Source organism: Notamacropus eugenii, chromosome 1 (genome assembly GCF_028372415.1).
Source record: "Notamacropus eugenii isolate mMacEug1 chromosome 1, mMacEug1.pri_v2, whole genome shotgun sequence".
Taxonomy (NCBI): domain Eukaryota; kingdom Metazoa; phylum Chordata; class Mammalia; order Diprotodontia; family Macropodidae; genus Notamacropus; species Notamacropus eugenii.
The window spans coordinates 443,545,744-443,564,871 of NC_092872.1; the positions used below are offsets into that span (position 1 = coordinate 443,545,744).

The 19,128-nt window shown below is 41.8% G+C and overlaps 1 protein-coding gene across 2 annotated transcripts in view; it reads right to left on the reverse strand.

The window, feature by feature from the left end:
* Positions 1-449: 449 nt before the first annotated feature.
* Positions 450-19,128, reverse strand: part of LHX6 (LIM homeobox 6) — a 38,169-nt gene continuing 19,490 nt past the window's right edge. Inside the window, exons 6-10 of one of the 2 annotated variants that reach the window (XM_072631818.1) lie at positions 15,186-15,286; positions 14,956-15,051; positions 13,953-14,127; positions 9,672-9,775; positions 450-4,608 (exon numbers count right to left, since the gene is read on the reverse strand). In XM_072631818.1, the coding sequence (XP_072487919.1) occupies positions 4,588-4,608; positions 9,672-9,775; positions 13,953-14,127; positions 14,956-15,051; positions 15,186-15,286 (497 nt within the window). In that variant the 3' untranslated portion in view covers positions 450-4,587. The remainder of the gene's footprint in view (positions 4,609-9,671; positions 9,776-13,952; positions 14,128-14,955; positions 15,052-15,185; positions 15,287-19,128) is intronic. The other variant, XM_072631819.1, reaches the window with a different exon arrangement.

Below are 19,128 nucleotides of genomic sequence, written 5' to 3' on the forward strand. Positions count from 1 at the left end.
CCCTTAATGAGTTGAGGCCAGACATATCCTCTGTTTCTAGGCTATGTAGTCTGATGGGAGAAAAAGCAAGAGTGATTGCTTCTGATTATCTAGGTGGTTCTAATTATCTTGGTCCCACTTGATACCTTCTTTTCTTTTTCTCCTTGGTCTGTATATCAGTTGGAATACATTAAACAGTGACTGGGCCTGTGCCTGAGCCTGAGCTCAGAGAAGAATTAAGGCAGGAGAGCTCATCCTATCATCCCTGCTAGTCTCAATTGTCAACTCCATTCTTCTCAAGTACCAACTCAATTTAACTCCCTCTCTCTTGGTGACAGTTTCGAATTGTGGAACATAGTGATTGCTGAAGAATTAAAATTTAGGAATCATTCAAAGAGCAACAGAAAGATGCAAGGGGGGCGTAAAAAATCTCAAACATGTATGATTTTGTGTGTGAAAAGTTAGGAGCTTTTATTAGCAGGAAAAGAGGTGTGCCAGTTTTATGGCAAAAATGAGGCAACAGATAGACAACTTCAGTGCTACATTGGTACTACCACATTGGTACTGCCATGATTCTAGAAGAACTGAAGCCCTTTTTGTATTTGGTAGATGGAAGATTTGTAGTAAAACTTGGAGAATGGTATAGGATGAAGGCATAGAAAGATTTTAACTTGGGTCTTTGATGGACAGAGTTATGCACACCTCAACACTACATCGTGCCTAAAAGTCTGCACCACTTTTTTCTCATAACTCTGCAAGGTAAGCATTACAAATATTATTGTCCCTACTTATACATATGAGGAAATTGAGGCATGGAGCAATGACAACTAGCAGATAGTGAGGACAGGAGTCAAAGCCAGATTTCTCATGATTCCCAGCCCAGCACTCTTTCTACTCTACCCTCCTGCCTCCAGATCATTCTCAGCATTTTAAATACACTCAACACTCCAAATTTGACGTGGCATCTGCTCTATCCCCTACAGCAATGGCAGAAAGTGCTAGTTAGTGGTGGTGGGGAACTGCTTTCTTTTCCCTCTTCTTGGGGCTTGGGTAACAGATGGCATTGATTGGGTAATTACACCAAGGAACACCATTGCCAGTTTAATGACCAGTTTGCTAACTGGGAAATTGTAACAATTGACCAGGAATATGTGCTAAGCTCCCTGGCAGCTGGTGATTAACCAAATAATCACACACTGGGACAGGGGCTCCCAAGGCGTGATCTATCCACTAAGAAGCAAGTGGGAAAAAATGGAATTACATCATTTTCTTGATGTAAGTGCCAGCACTTCTATTTGCATTAACTTTATTTATTACACAAATAAGACATTTACAAAGCACACAACATTAAAAGTATGTAACAAAACAGACATTGGTTTTACAAAAAAGTGCTTACAATTTTTTAAAATTTTTTATGTTTTTGTTTTTCTTCCATCTTCCCTTTTGTTTTGTATTTAAATAAATATTAGTTTTGACTGCCTGCTGTGTCCAAGGCTGCTCTAACCATAGTAGTGGTGATCTGCTGGATCTGCAGCATGCTGGAACCACATGAGCCACTTTAGGGGTACAACTCTTGGGCAAAGTCTTAAGTTGAACTTGTATCTGTGGTGACTCTTGTATATGGTTCACCTGTTGATCTTCCCTCCAAGTTGGGGTTGGAGGTTTTAACCATAATGAGCAAAAAAATCACTGGAAAGATTTTGGTAAGCAATTCTGAAATCACTCCCTTCTCTGAGATCTGGGACCAGCTGTTAAGGTTAAATAGTGTTTATGATTCAGAGATCTTCTTATGGAGTCCCCCTCCTCATTTTGTCCCCTTCCCTGCCCTGAGAGTTTCAGAAAATCATTGCCACTCAGAGCTGGGAAGGGTCTTAGAACATCGAATATTAGAGTAAAAGGGACCTTAGAATATAGAATTTTAGAGATTGAAGGGATCTTAGAACATAGAATGTTAGAATGTGGAACGTAGACTATTATAGCTGAAAGGGACTGTGAATATAGAATGTTAAAAATAGAACATAGAATGTTGGAGTTAAAAGGAACCTTAGGTGGAAAGGATCTTAAGAGGTCATACTATTTGACCACTTTAATTTTGCAGACTAGGAAGTGGAGGCCCAGAAGGGGAGGGAACTTGTCCAAGGTCTCCAAACTCTGTATAGGACCCTTTCTGCCACACCAAATTTTGTCATAGTTTGCTCTTGCTGTTTCTGTAAATAGCACTCAAGCACACTTTAATCATGCATCATGAAAGACTCTTGCCTTCTGTGGCTCATTCTAACATATGTGCAGTAAACACAGTTACCTGTGATGGAAGCTAAATGGAATGACCTGAGATAAAGTTAGATTAGTGGTGACTGCAAATGAGAAATGGTTTAGATGTTTTCTGAAGTATTTAGATAATAAACAGAATGAGAGAAAGTCATATTCTTGGCACAATACGGTATTTTTCCATATGCATAATCACTGTTGTTTTAAAGTCGCATAGATGCTGGACTTTGAGTGGAAATCTGAAGTTTAATGGATGCAAAACTTTCTAGAGAAGGAGTTTTTGATTTCTCCCCTGAGGAATGGGCTCTGGAGCAGGCATGGGGCAAGACAGTACTGGTCTCTCTGAGGATAGGTGCAGAGACTATCCCTGCGGCAGATGCCAAAAACCTCAGAGCCCTGAGTGATCACAATATTCAGACTGCTTCAGTGGTTTGGGAGCAGCTTGCCAGTTAATGACCAGGTCTTGCTTTGTGCTGCAAAGCCCACCTGCTTCTCCTGGAGGGGGCAAATTGGTGAGAACCTCAGAGAGGTGGAAGGTCAACCACTATTTCAAGGAGTCTCCTTCCACAATCTTGGCCCAAACACCTTCCTACCTTTTCACTGATTACATTATTCATGAGATTAAAAAATTGTCTAGATGAAGAGGGGATAGGAGTGCAAATAGACCCTTATTGTCCTACTTAAATAGCCTGAACATCTTCCAGAGCCTAGCTGAAGAGCAAATCTAGCACTACCTTCTCTCCTGAACAGTGACACACTGTTCCATTGTTAGTTGGTGTGGGACTGTCTCTAGGACACAAAGGTCCTATAATCCTAACCTGCAATCTCCTTATCTTCCTAACATAGCTCCCAGGACATGTTTGGAATGAGGCCCATCATCAGAAATACCACTTTGTCCTTCCATTGGCTCTTTTCTTTAGGACACATACACCATGGTATCCTAACCTGTCTCTTGCACTTTTTTGGGAAGAGAGCAAATCTTGTGGCCTCATCCGTGCCCATCAAATTCAGTCCCTCTCTGAAATGCCTGGGGCTCTGGCCTGCCATAGGGTTCAACTTCAAAATTGGCTGAACTTCACAGTGTTGCCCTTATCCTCCTACTGTAGGTGTTCTGTGCTGATCTCATACAAAGCAATTATTTAGAGGTGTTTGCCCTCTGCTGTAACTATCTGCTAAAAGAGTTAAAGATGTAATCATTCTGATAAAATAACATTTTTTCTTTGTACTCTGTATATAAGTTGTATAACCTGAAGGACTAATCAGTTTTTCCCCTTCTCGATTTCCATCTTTTTTCTATTTCTTTTCTTTGAAAAACCAAGTTCCCTGTCACTGGAGGTCTTCAAGCAGAGACTGAAGGGCCACTTGGCAGGGAAGGGTTGCATGCTTTTGATGGGGATTAGATGAGATGACCTCTAAGGTCTCTTCCAACTTAGAGATTCTAAGATTCTATGACTTAACATCAATAAATCGGTCCTTGGGATGGAGTTGGAGTGAATGGTTAGGTTTCTCTGGTTGGTTTGCCAAGTTGATTTTTCCCTAGCTAGGCTTTGCAGTAAGTTGGAGAAAGAGGAACAACTACATTCTGGAAACTGTCAGCTGGATATATATCCATTGACTTAAAGATTCAGAGACTCCCATAGACATCATGCCCAGGAAGGGGCCACCTTTTCTTCTGGCTGGGTAAGCTCTTCTTTTGCATCCTATGTGGCTCTCAGAGCTGGTGAGTCTCACTTTGTTCTCTGAATTAACTTGACACAACCAGACAGATGGAAATGATAAAATTAGAACACAGTTTTCTTTTGGGAGTTTCCCACAAAAACTGTATAGTTTCTTAAACAAAAGCAATTGAGTGGATAACATTTGGGGTTGTCAGCTATTCAGAATTCATGGATGGTCTCAAGGAAATGGGTAACAAAGTCCAATATTAAAGAAAAATTAAATTGGATATTGTTACTGTCCTGACAATTTCATTCTTTCTTAATTCTAATTCACTCAAGTTGAAAATTACTCCAGTTGCAATAAAAATAAAAGTCTTTTCACCCTGTTTCCAAATTTGGGGGAGCTTTGCCTTCCAAGAAGTGACCTCAGGAGTGTTCCCGGTAGCTCTGGGGATCCATGCTGGTTGGCCTTGGTCTGCACAATCCAGGGCCTGCTTTCAGCAGGAGGGGAAGAAAGGCCCCGGGTGGCTGAGTGGGGACCTGGAACTGGCTGGTGGTTCATGGGAATGAATGGAAAGGCTGAGGCAGAAGCCACTAGTCATAGGGGGCAGACACATAGGATTTCAGTGACTGAGGGGCAGCTGTGGAATCACCATAGACAGATGTGGAAGAGTCTGCGTAGTCAGTACTGAAAAAGGATGACCTGTGGGGAGGAGAAAGTAGACAAAGATGGTTAGACAAAGACATATTGAGGCTTCCCATCCATTATTCTGACAGCCATTGCCCTTTAAAGGCATGCTTTATAAAGGGCTCCTGGCTCCCCAAAAGAACTAGTGACTCACTCTCATTGCTACTGCCAGTAAAATGTTTTTCCTTCGCTGAAATAATTGGGAACAAAACTTTATTTAAAAAAATGTATCTGACATGGGACTTTCCTTTTATGCTGAATAATGTTCACACCCATAGACCCAGAGGCAGGTAGTGTGGTATAGGACAGAATGAAGGATGGCACTGAGTGTAGAGAACAATGATGATGAAAATAGCTGACGTTTATAAGGTATCTAAAGATTATTATGTGCTTTGACATTCATTATCTTACATGATTCTCATAATAACTCAGTTCTGTGGAAAATTCAAATATTAGTGTTCCTTCCTACCCATTTTATAGATGAGGGAACTGAGGCTCAAGAGTCTAAGTGAGTTTTCCAAGGTTACTCAGCTAGTAAGTGGGAGATCTGGCCAAACGAGACTTAGCAACTCTCCCCTTCAATTTACCAAAGAGAGATTTACTTCCCCAAGAAGAGGAATTAAGCCTTCTCTGAGAAGTCCAAGGTTCCGAGAATCCATCCACAACAGGCATCTATGATCACTAATGATCTCTCAGAGGAGACTGCACCTTAAATTCCTTGACTTCATTTGGGCTGATCAGAGCACTAGAGTTGAAAGACCCAAGGCTGGGAGCCAAAAGATCTAGGTTTGGGTCTTGTCTCTGCTACTTTCTGTGTGATCTTAGGTACTGAAGTCATTTCTATTTCTTACTTTCCTCATCCATCAAAAAGAACTGATAAATACTAGCGCTATTTACTTCATACGGCGGTTTTGTTTTATATACGTTGTGCACATGAAAAATCTCTGTAACCATAAAGTACTATGCACAGATAAGTTATCATTATTTACCCAACCCTATCACCTGACTGGTCCCACGCGCTCTTTTTGCTTTATTACCCATTTGGTGCTAGAACTTTTTGATGGCTCTTAACTAATGACAAGAGACTCCAGTCCCCTGATTGGGGGAAGCTTCCCTTTCAGTGAAGGAAAACAATGGCTTGAAGTAACCATAGGCAGGAAAATCTTCCAATAACCAAGCCCATTTCATTGTCTTAGACCCTTTGGTTTGATCTAGACACAGTCTGAGAGAAGTGACAAAGTACAACATCCTACTTACACCGAAACAGGGAGATGTGGGGATGCGGAGAAGAATCCCACACAGGAAGAGGGGGAGAGGGAAGGGGTAGGGAAAGAACTTTAGTGGAAGGGCATGTACAATAAGACTATTGAGGAAGACAAAAAATCACTGACAGGTAGCACTGAGATGGAATCAAAAACAAAGAATGTTAGACCATAGACCATGAAATACTACACGCAGAAAGCATGTCAGAGCACAAAACATTATGTTGGATGTGGGAAGGATTTTAGAAATGAGATAATAGAATATAGAATGTTCATTATAACTATAAAGAACCATAGAGATTTTCTAATTCAACCTCCTAACTTCACAGATCAAAAAACGAAGGCCCAGAGGTGGGTGCCCAAATTTACATAGTACATTGGTGGCAGACTCAGGACTAGTATTTGTTCAATGAATGTTTCTATTGATTTACATACTAAAAAAAATGAAATGAAACAAGGTGAATGTTAGAGAGGACTATGATAGAAATAGCTAGCTAATTTCTTTTGGAGATAAGTAGCTCTTAAGGTGAGTTAAGAGCATCACAAAGTAAGATTCGAATACATCTTCCCAAACTGCTTCCTCCCTTTAGGTTTTCCTCCTACTCCCAACATTGTGTTATGAAATGCTCTATAAATTAATAATCCCCAGCCAGAGGCATCACCCCCAAACCCTATGTCACTCATCAGACCTTTTAGATTGTCAACCAAAGTCATTGTGAATCCTATCAACATGGACCAAAAGATAGGGAGGGACTACTTTCTTTATCTAGAAGAAATAGAGGAATTATTCCAGGAACTCCAGTTCTCAGGCACAGCACTAATTTACTAGATCTTCTGGAAAGAGAGAAGTTGCTAGAGAATATTCACCACCAAGAGAGTGGTTTTGTGTCTTTATCTACCACCAAGAGTAGACAACCAACTCCATCACACAGAGAAGGAAGGCACAGCCAAGCCATGAGTGAAAATAAGACTGCTAGAGAAGCAAGGACAGAATAGCCCCTTTCCAAAAGCTTATACTTTTTTCCTCTTTATGAACATTCCAGATCTAAGTCAGAGACATTCTGAAGGTTACATTAAAAGAAGATATGTATATGTACATATATACATATATATGTGTGTACATATATATGTATATATGTGTGTGTGTGTGTGTGTGTGTGTGTGTGTGTGTATATTGGGAGCAGATACAAAGAAAGAACAGGTTTAGAAAACCTTGAAGTCAGCCAGCTAGGTGGAAATGAATACTAAATAACTACTACTAAGGAAATAACTATATTATAGTTATAATCCATGCACTGGAGTTTTATAGGGACTGTACTCTTGGGGCAGAGCAGAAAACTTGTATTGACAACAGAAGCCTCAGAAATGGTGAGTCATCATCAGAATGACATCTCCCAGCTCTCACAATCAGGACCATACAATCTACCTCTATGCTACTTTAAGGAACTGTTTCATGAGTTAATTTGATCTTCCTATCTGGATTGTTAACTCCTACAGGGCAGGTTATTAGTTCTTTTGTGCCTTCCCCCATACCAGTTTCCAGCACACAGTAAATGCTTAGATTTTCTGGTTAACTGGGTAGCCAGACTGAAGGTCTCCCTCACCTTTCCCTGGAGTGGGATTTTATACACAGGGAAAAGGCCTTATCAATGAGGATGATAACTTCATCCTAATCTTGAAAATAAAGAACAATGACACAACTCACTAAAATTCTCACTTGAAGACAGAAAGCCTAAAGCACTGTGTAAGAGAAGAGCCGAACTTTCATAAGAGCTGGGAATATAAGAAGACAGGATAATAAAATAATAATAACAGGAGAGTGCAAAGTTTAATATACAAAATAAGATGGGGATTTTACAGATGAATAAATAAACTTAGAGTTTTACCTCTAATTTTCTGAATTTACTGAAGGTCATACAGCTAGTCAAAGTGTCAAAGCTCTCTGATCTGATTCCAAATCCAGAATTTTTCTACTATGTCACAACAACACTGAGGAAAGCCTCAGGCTCAGGGACAAAGGGTAGCTCCTTTCCTGAGTATGGGACTAGAAATGTCAGAGAATCTTATTCAGATAGATTGAGTTAGATAACCTTTTTGATGCCTTCCAATTGCAAGTTTCAAAAGTCACTGTCATTGAGGCCTGACACAGTAAGATCACCAACTTTTACTGCTTGCTTCACTATCTCAAGGACTCAGGATCTCTTCAGTGTGAATATTGAGAACATCATAGGATTTAGATTGGGAAGGGACCTCAGAGGTGACCTCAGAGTCCAACTTCTTCTCATTATTGATGAGAAAAGGGAAACCCAGAGAAGTAATTTACTCTAAGTTTACATGATAACTATGTGGCAGAACCAGATGTGAACGTAGCAAATACAGCAGTCTTTCCACTAGGACATCTTGCCTCCCCACACCATGCTGTTTTCTTCCATCAGTGGAAATGGAAATTCCCTCCACAGACAAATTCATTACCTGGTGCCAACCTTCTACTGATGTGGATAGGTTGGTCTTCGCATGACAATTGTCACCAAGCCTCTATTCAAAACCTTTAGGGACTTCCCACCCTCCTTGTGCTTCCTGGCAGAACCACGAAGAAGCCACCATCACTCCCACACTGTGATGAAACATTGGGGAAGGACTTCAGCAGAAATCAGCAACAAGGATGACAATAAAAACAACCATCATATCCTTGCCTGAACTGGATTCATACACACCTTAAAACTGGGATGTTTATCATCTCTTGGAATAAATCCCCCCTCCCTGCAAGAGCACTTCTGAATACCTGTGATAATGGAATCATAGAAGCTTAGAGTTGGAAGGGACCTCAGAGGTCATGATGTCAGTAGGAGATTTCTAGTCTAACAATAGATTATTACCATGTAGATTGAAAGCTGCTTTATTCTATATTCTTTCAACTGCAAGCCTCTATTAACTATCACTTCTACAATGATAATTGGTACGCACAACAGTGACCCCAAGACCCTGCCAGATCATGAAGTGCTTTCTAAATCATCTAAGAAAGATTAAATTATGTTCAGTAGAGTTCTGATGTTAAGCATATTTTATTTTATTCTGATAATCTGAAAATTGGTAATTCATGTATGGCATATATAATAATTCTCTTTCAGTATAGCTAATGAATAAAAGTGACCCCTTCCTTAATTGTATTGGATAATGAAGAGATGACCTTGGGTAGCTCTCTGAGCCTCAGTTTTTTCATCAATTAAATGGGGATATAATAATACTTGGACTACTTACCTCAAAGAGTGGTTCTGGGGAAAGTGACTTGTAAACTCAAAGTGCTCACAGAAATGGGACTTATTATTTCTTGACTAACTTCTTACCTGTCAAATTACAGTGTGCTAACAATTGATTTACCAAGCCATAAAAAATAAAATGATAATGCTACAATGAGTTGGGATAAATCCAGGTCTCTATAATGAGAAATGGCAGCAAATAGAACAGGCTCTGGAGTTGCTTCAGTATAGCTGATGGCTATGTGGTGGACTGTGACTTCTTAAAGTAAGAATTTATAGGGGTGAGAACTGGAGAGTGACAGGATGGATAAATGGACACTGCACTACACATAGACACATGCAGACACACCACTGATTTCTGAGGAAGAGATACTTCAACAGTGTATCACTGATCGGCCCCAGACCCTTAAGGTGGACAGAGGACCTGGGGTGGAGAGAGGTGAACACATTTGTAAAAGCCCCATAGCTCTGGTGCCAACAGAGCCCCACCTCAGTGGCATGCATGTAGGGGTGCCTATTGAGAGGAATATAGTGTAGTTCCAGGGGGCACTTAATTTACCTTCTCACCCCTATTAGAGAGTGGTCCATCCATGTCGGCTTTGAGGTGAACTGGTGGGGCAGTGTAAGGAAGCCGACAGTGCACCTGCCCACACTGTACCTGACCTGTAAACAAGAAGATGGCTTCAGCCTCTGGGGCTCTCTATGCCAGAGATTATCCTATAGCATTATCTGAGGGTTGAGGCCCCAGAGAGAAATGTCACAAAATACTAACTCTATCATGGAACCCTCAGGTAAAATGATTAAGTCCATCCCCCATATTTCAGACTAGATTGGTTGTTGGCTCACAGGGACGATGTTAACCAGTCCATAAATTGTAATATTTATTGATACCTACTGTATTCAAGGCCCCATGCTAAGAGTTCTATCCCATCTGTAAAGATCTCTACTATCTTCCATACCCCATTCCAGCAACTAAAAACTAAAAATCACTGTTGGAGACATTTCTTAATCTAAACTAAGTTCCTTCTGGTTAAGCCCTTTTCCTACTCTGTCCACTGAAAAGGGGAGTGTACAGTTTCTATCTTTGCATAATCCTTCACAGACGTAAAGGGTCAAATAACCTACCACCACCACTGCCCCAGTCCTTTCTTTTCTAGACACAAACACTGTTAGGGTAGGATTCCTTTCATATCAGTGGGGGACAAGGGAAATGAGCCTGGTAGACCATTCAAAACCAACCCTAGCATTAGCTGTATGGGAGGGACAGTCTTGATTTGACCTAAATGAGTGTGAAGAAATGTGGCTATGAGTGAATCAGTACCTTTCACCAAAAAGAAGACATGGGTGGGGGAAGGGCGTGTGTGTGCGCGCGCGTGCGCGTGTGCATGCGTGCACTCACGCAACTGGTCCAAAAGTATTTTGATTTTTGAGAGGAAATATAGTTGCTGTGGGAGTAGTTTTGCCAGTAACCCCATGACTAACGCTTTCTGACCAATTAAGTGTTTGCTTCTCTCATTGAAAATAAAAGACTGTAAGATGTTATACAAGGTTTGTCTGTAAGGCTAGGCTAAAGATACTTTTCCGAGAATCAGAGTTTTCTCAGGGAGGCCCATTGTTTTCCTCAAGTAGCCTCACCCAACACTTTAGTCCTAGAGCAGAGTAGATCATTCACCTACTGCTTAAGGTCAGGGAAACCTCTTCAAAAGTATTAAAGTTCTAAGATTCTGTAATTTGAAAATTCTGATTCTAAGATTCTAAACTATGATGCTAAGAATCTTTGGTCCCTTTGATTCCAGGATTCTGAGATTCTAAGATTCTACATTCAGGTCCTACCAATCTCTAGATTCTATGGTTTTAAGTTGCTAACGATTAACGTTCTTTGATTTCAGGTTTCGGGGATTCTTCTACAATTCAAAGATTCTACAATTTTTAGAGTCTAATATTCCTATGAATTTAAGCTTCTAAGATTACAAATTTCTAAAGCTCTACTTTTAAGATTCTGTGGTTCTAGATATGGAATGATGCTAAATTCATGGACCCCATGCTCTGAGTTCATTTAAAAAACAAACCCATCTCCAGGAAGAGAGAGATATCATTCTTTTTGCATCCTTACCTCTGCAATTACTTTGCCTATTTTTTCAAATTTAATTTGAGGCTCAGGTCTGTTTTGTTTTCAGTTTTATATCTTCAGAAGCTAACATAGTGACTGGAACATAGTAGATGCTTAATGAATAGTGGTTGAATGAATGAATGAAAGAATGCTAGATTACTTGGCCAGAATTTGGGTCTATGCCCAGAGAGAGCACCATCATGAATAAGGGTGTCCCTACAGCAGAGAATAGCTGAGGGTATGGGATAAGACTTAAGATCCATCTTTGAGATCCTGTGCCTTCTAGGTGGGTGAAGCACAGAAAGGATTTGATCTCCCAGACTGAGGGAAGTTGTCCTTTCCTTCATGGCAATGAAGGCACTGCTCTGGGCAGATCAGTTTTGACATGGCTCCTGATGATCCAGCTGACCAAGTCTATACTAAACCAAGCAGGGAAGTAAAAGTCAGATCCATCATCCTCACTACTAAGGAGAGATAGCCTTTTCCCTTCCAGAGCATTTCAATACTCATGTCTGCAGAACAGCTGAAATCTGCTTCCCCTTTCCTCAAAAGAAGCACTTTTCTTGGACCCTGTTGTTCTGAAAGTACAGCTGGACCTACTTGGTCTACACTGACCTCAAGGTGAGATTCATTTCCAAAGCTTTGGAACACTTCCAATCTTGCTCCACTTAACCTAAAAATCCATTTAACAAGAAATATAGATAGATCTTTAGTACATATAGTGTCAAATTATCTGGATACTGAAGATGATACATAGATACACTTTGAAAATTAATCACTTTAAGAAAAACAGTTCCTCATACCAAGCAAGTTTTTGTCTGGCTTCCAAAAATAACTAGCCAATTGAGAGCAACATTTTATTAGTGAAGAGTTCTGGATTTAGAGTTGCAGAACCTGGGTACCAACCCTAACTCTTCTCCCAGTGTGACCATGAGCAAGTCACTTGAGCTTTCTGAGAACCTAGTTTAATCTCTGAAGGTCACTTTCAAGTTCTAAATCCTATGAAGTAGGAAATCCTAGGGAGAGGGTCTTGCTGTATCTCTCAGGGCAAATCCTGTCATGATCAGTGGGGGCCTGAGACCCTCACAGGACCTGGGAAAGGGCACCCATGTGCCCAACAAGAAACTGAAGTGGATATAGAGTAGGAAGCTGAGAGACTACTCCAGAAATGTGTGTAGGAGTTAGATGACTGCAGTATGTGTGTGGCCTATGAACACTACAAGTAGAGAAAAGGATGAAGAAAGACTAGCCCAGCATCCAAGGGATATTCTGGGGCTCAGAACTTTAGAGCTATTTCTTACAAAGTTCAGTTTAAGCCAGTGAATGAATTGATGAGTATATTTCATAGGATTTAGAGCCAGAATGGGTTTTAGAAATCATCTGATCCAACTATCTCATCATATAGATGCGGAAACTAACATCCAGGAGGTCATTGACTTGTCCAAGGCCCACAGCTGGGTTAATAATCGGTGTTCTGACTCCAAAACAGTGTTTTACACCCTCAATATGTGTAGACCCTAGAACATTGGCAATGATCACTGCGGAAGGCAGGACACATCCCCAGAAAGGTGCTTTATCACCCAGCCTGAGCAGCAAATGTAACCATGAAAGTTGTAGTAAAGACAGTTTGTCAGTCACAGTTTCTTCCACAATCACAGGGTCTCTCTCATACTGCCCTCAGAAGTAAGAGCAAGGAACTGACTAAGAAACAGCCAGAATAGCAGAAAATGTAACATAGATTAGGGAGATCCCTGTATACCATCCTAACAGAACAAAAGATAGTACAGATAGGGGAGATTGTTGCTCCTTTATTCCATCACTGAGAGCTCATAGATCCTGTGTTCCCCCTGGGTCAGAAGGGAGGAGAAAAAACAAAACAGAAGGTGTTAGGTAGAGTCTACAGAAATCATCTAGGATCATAGTATTCAAATGTGAAAGAAATTTCAGGGGTCATCTAATCCAACATATTCATTTTACAATTGAGGAAAATGAGACTGACAAAGCTGAAGTGATTCATGTGAGGTAGAAGAATCGAAACTCATAAGAGATTACAATTTTTCTAAATGACTGTATATGATAGAGATAAGAGGAAAAGTGACAAAGCTATAGATCCTGACTAGAAAGGAATCTCCAAGGATGCAACCCATAGTAGGTAATGAGTTCCCAGTCACTAGAGATCTTCAGATACTAGATGATCTTGTCAAGGACGTCGTGGGGCAATTTTTATTTCTGACAGGGATTGGATTAGATGACCTTTGTGGTCACTCCCAGCTGTGAGATTCTATTATTTTCAAACGGAAAAGAAAAACAACACTTCATGAGAATCCTAGCCAAACTCAGAAGAGAAATATTTTCTTTCCTAGGGCCAGAGAAAAGAAACCCAGAATGGACTTGAGAGGGGGACAGGATGCAAGTACACTATTTTCATGCTTTTCTAGTTGAGGTCTAATAGGGGAATAAAGGGAGGAGGAGTGTTGTTCCTGACTCTTGCAGTGGGACTGTCCCTTGCCCTTCCACCCTAGCCAAATGTCAGCCTTGGCCTGCCCCTCATTTCTTTTCTGCCAGCTTTCATCCATTCCCACCAAACCCTGAAGTCAACAGAACCAAAACAACAAGCCGTTTTTGCCCAGGAATCTGGGAACATCCTTTTCTCCATCTTGACACGCCCCAAGCTCAGAAGCTTTGTCTATCTCTCCCCTCCCCTAGACCCTAAGGACTTTGGTCACTTACTTTCTATATATCCGTGCAGGGTGACCATGCGGGCTCGCTCAGGGCTGCTGAAGGGGGAATAGTGGATGTCATCAGAGAGGGAAGAGGAGAGGCGAGACTGTGGAGCTCCAGAGGGTGGCACTGTGTGCTGGGGTGTGTGCTTTTTATGGCGGGCTCGGCAGTTTTGAAACCAGACCTGGAATGATAGCCCCAACCCACCCCCAAGGAAAATCCGACACACCTGGTCAGGTTGTTGAAGTTTGTTCTCCATCCCTCTTGATGAACGTCCCAGAAAATTCCTGTCCCACTTAGGGTCTTGCCACCCCATCTCCACCCCCATGATGTGTTTTCTGCTGGACTGCTTAGCTTGGGAATTGTTCCCACCCAAAACAGCAAGACCATCTCCAGGAGCCAAGGAATAATTCAGAGGGTCATAAGACTAAGAGTTGGAAAGGATCTTGGAAGGGACCCCTTCTGCCTTTAGGGGAGGGCACTTGCTCTCCCATGGCCTTGGGAGAAGAAGGGGTGGTGGAGATTTAAGAGTAGAGGCAGAAGTCTTGAAATAGGGGTGTAAAGTGTCGGGGACTTAAAGTTTGGCTCTTAATTGGTACAGAGCGATTTCTTAATGTTTGTATCATGAAACTCATTCATTTTTAAGAAGAAAGGAACTAAAGTCTAGGAATTAAGTGACTGACCAATGTCAAGTAAGCAAAAAGTAAGGAAACAGAAGTGGAATTCAAAAATTCAGGTCTTCTGACTCTAAATCCATTGCTTTTTCCATGACACCATGTGCCTGTGGGATCAGGTCCAGATTCAGTTCCCACCTGCCCTCTCCTTAAAGAAATTTCCCTCACCTTCATACCTCCCCCCCCCCCCCCCCCCCCCCCGCCGCCCCTTCTTCCCTTGAAGGTTTTATTTCTCCCTCAGTAGCAGAATCAGCCCCGGCCCCACGACAATGACTTCTGTCTCTGACTCTGTCAGCCTCACCCTCTGCTCTCTCATTGGGTGTCTGCCCTCCGCCCACCTGGATAACTCGACGACTAAGGCCCGTCATGTCTGCCAGCTTCTGAAGTGTCTGTGCATCAGGATTGTTGTCCTGGGCAAACTGGGCCTGCATTACCTGGAGAGCAGAGTGAGTGGATTGAGGGTGAGGAAGAGGAGGGAAGTTTGGGGAGCTGGGAGATAGGCTCTCCCTCGCCATCCTCTTGCTCCCAGAGGAACCTCTGTGGAATGCCCACTGCCCTGAGTCAGTACCTGCAGCTGCTCCGCTGTGAAGGATGTCCGTGCCCGCTTGGCTGGCTTTGGTTGACTGTCCTGTTCTGATGGTACAGCCCCTTCCAATGTGATTCCATTGCCTGAGAAGGGAGAGATATAGATGGACAGCTGTCTCATAGAATCAGAGAATCATAGTATTTTAAGTTGTATGAGACCTTACAGATCACTTCGCCTAATCCCCTCATTTTACAAATGAGGAAACTGAGGTTTAGAAAGGTTAAGTGACTTTCTCAAGGTCACACAGGTAGTCAGTAGCAGAGCTACGATTCTAACCTAAGTCTTTTGACTCCAAACCCAGGCCTCTTTTCCAATGTACCACAGATTGGGTACCTGCTTTGCTATATCCTTGAGAGAAGAAAGCCAGACTAAATAAAGAATGGAGAAGATTTAGAATAGAGGCAGGAGGCTTGAAACAGGGGTAAAAAGGGTCAGGGATTTAAAAGGTGGCTCTTAACTGGTGCAGAGAAGCCTCTTGTGTTTGTCTCATGTATTATGTGTCATCTCCCCTATGTTTATGATTCGGTCTACTCAGTGAAAGAACAAGGTTATGTTAGATGAAGTAATCTGGGAAGTCCTTACATCTCTTCCTGATGTCCCGTAGGGAGGGCCTATCTTCAGGGAATTCCTAAGTTAACTCTAGGGTTACAGTTTTGACTTTTCTATCTATACAATTCAATCAACAGAAAAAGATATGTGTGTGTGTGTGTGTGTGTATGTATATATGTATATATATATACATATATATATACACACACACATAAATACACAAATATATACATACATATATATACATGTATGTGTGTATGTATGTATGTATGTATATGTACGTAAAGACACTGTCTATGCCTCCAAAGAAATAGGATGCCATGCGGTATAGTGGAAGGAACACTGGAATTGGAGTTAGAAAACCTAGCTACTATCTCTTCCACTTATCTCTCTGGGTCTGTTTCCTGACTAGTAAAATGAGGGAGTTGGATTGGATGACTTTTATGGTAGCTTCTAATTCTAAATGTTATTGTTGAGGTCCTGACTCAGACTTGCTACCTATGTGAACTTCTGTAAGTGCCTTCCTTTGCCTGGGTTTCAGTTTCTTCATCTGTTCAATGGTGAGGTGAGCTTGATGGTCTATCTCTGTGTTCCCTTCCTGCTTGAATTCCTATCATCAGTAAACTATGAACAAAGAATCCCAGGATAAGAGACAATCACATTGCTCCTACTACTTTCCTTGTGTGGTAATTTAGCAAAGCCAAGTCTTAGGCAGCCTCTAATCAGGAGTAATAATAGCTAACATTTATATAGTGCTTACTATGCTCCAGACACCGTCGGAAGTGCTTAACAATTCTCATCTCATTCAATCCTTATAATAAATAGACAAATGCTATTATTATCCCTATTTTTCAGTTGAAGAAATTGAGACAGAGGTTAAATGACTTGCACAAGGTCACACAGTGTCTGAAGCTGGATTTTAAAGCAAGTCTCAATGACTCCAGACTTGGTACTCTTAGCTTCCTAGCACCAGGCATTGTGCCACCTAGCTTCCCCAAGGAAAAGAAGGTAGAGGTAATATAATGGGAAAGAGCATTGAGCTAAAAGACCTGAGTTCTAATCCTGGACCCCACCAAAAACCAGATGGGAAACCTCAGGCAAGTTGCATCCCCTCTCTGGGCTTTAATTTCCTTATCTGTAAAATGAGGTAGACTGATTTTGTCCTTCTGAGGATGTGCCAGCTGACTCTGGCAGGCATGTCTCCTTTAGTCCTCTTTCTCCTGCCTGAGTTCTCTAATAAAAGAAATTTTTTTTTTTTTATAAAATTGGTTTGCTGATTTCCCAGCCCTCGTACAGCCTGGCTGGAGGGATAGTATGTATTGGCTTCAGACGTCTCTATTTCTCATTGTCTGCCTTTTCTCTCTCTTTTGGTGTGTCTGTGTCTCTTTGTCTCTGTCTATCTGTCTATCTGCCTGTCTGGCTTTCTCTCTTTCTCTCTCCCTCCTACCCCCTTCCTCGTTGTCATTCAGGAAGCTAGGGCTGGCAAGTCTCCAAGGGGAAGGGAGCTGCTTTGTGGCAAGGCTGACCTTCCACCACCCCGTTCTGTCCCCTTGGGGCAGTTGGGCAGGGGAGCTAATGGAGAAAGCAGACACACACCATCCCCACCTTCTCAGCCTTCACTTACAGTAAACTGGAGATGCAAGCCTAGTTTGGGGAAGGCCAGGAAGTGAAAGGTGGGACCTGGAGTGGGTGGGGAGATTATGGAAAAGGCTTGTCACTTTGCCAGCCTTCCTATCTCCCTGATTGTGACTCATCCTACAGGATTGTCTACTGCCCTGGTCATTCATGGGCATGGGGGACGCAGTGGGAAAGGGTGGGGACTGGACTTGGAGGTGGGGAAAGGAGGGAAGAGGAATCTCTTTCCTTCTTGCCTCCCCATCCATGCAGAGAGTCACAGAAAATAATGTCAGAACTGGAAGGTTCCTTACGATGGAGAATGTAATAACTGCAGTAGGTCCTAGAACATAACATTTTATTTAGACCACAGGACATAGAATTTGAGAGCTGAAAAGAATAGCAAGGCACAGAATGTTGCAACATAAAGCCACAGAATGTTAGAGCTGGATAAGACCTGAGAGATCGTAGGGTCAGTAGATTTAAAAGATGTAAAAAATAACAAGGTCTCGACTAGTATGCGTAACAAATTCCCTAAAGTGGTTGAGTTATTTGAATTTGCACTGCATTATTTCCATTGGGTGGGAAACAGTTATCATATTTTACATAATTATAACTTCAAAATAGTGTGAATTCAAATACACGCAGCCACTTCAAAGAATTCATTATTCGCAGTAATTGGGGCCTCGTTGTATCTGGTCCAATCTCCTCATTTTACAACTGAGGAAAGCCAAGCAACCCCCTAGAGATAGTAAGGAGAGAAATAACAGTTCTGGGGAGACAGTTTGCTCCTCTGGCCCAGGCACCATAGCAGAAACCTTTCCTGAACAGGGTCTGTAAACCAGATCCTGTTAAAAAAAAGGAGGGGGGGCACCCTTGTGACCTTGGAGGGTGAATTCAGTGATATAATATAATACTGTCTTTCGGTGATACAAGGGTTAAGTTCCACTGTTTACAGCCTGTACAACTTTGATCAAGTCACTTATCCCTCCTGGGCCTCAGGTTCCTCATCTGTAAAAAATGACAGGGTTACATTAGATGGTTTCCAGGTTGAAAGTTAAGTGATGAAGATCACTGGGGTGTTTTCCATAAAGAAACCTTAACTGTTCTTCCACTGTAAATCAAATGCTTCCTATTCTTGATCTGTTTTGGCTAAGATGAAGAAATAGGGACCCAGGAATAATAGTTCAACTTTCTATATTGCTTTTATGTTTATCTAACTGTGAGCTAAGTAATACAAGAATTATTATTTCCATTTTGCAAGTAAGGAAACTGTAGCTCAGAGACTTAACCAACATTGCATAGCTAGTTAATGTTAGATCTGGGAGAGATTCAAATCCTAGACTCTCAACTCCAAGTTCAGCACTCTTCCCAGGACTCCATGCAACAGGAGGTGGGTTCTGGAGTACCAAGGATCTGACTGGTGTCAGAGGTTTGAAGGTTAAGGCCAAGACTATACTAAATCATGTGTTGGCCCAGATGCATTTCACTAAAGAAGAGTCAGGGTTTGAAGTCACTTGAGCAGGAGCAATTCGGGAAGTGATGACCCTCCCTGCTGTGCCCTCCGCCCCTGCCCATTTCTTTTCCCCAGAAACAGTGGATTCAACATCTGGATTATAGGTCTTCACATGGAGTGGCCAATGAAGTACCCACTTTGAGTAAAAGTCCAGTAGGATTGAGAGTTAGATCCAGCCAGCAGCCCCCTCAAAAACAACACAGGACTCAGGCATTGTGGAAAGCAGCAGAAGAGTTGCATCATCTC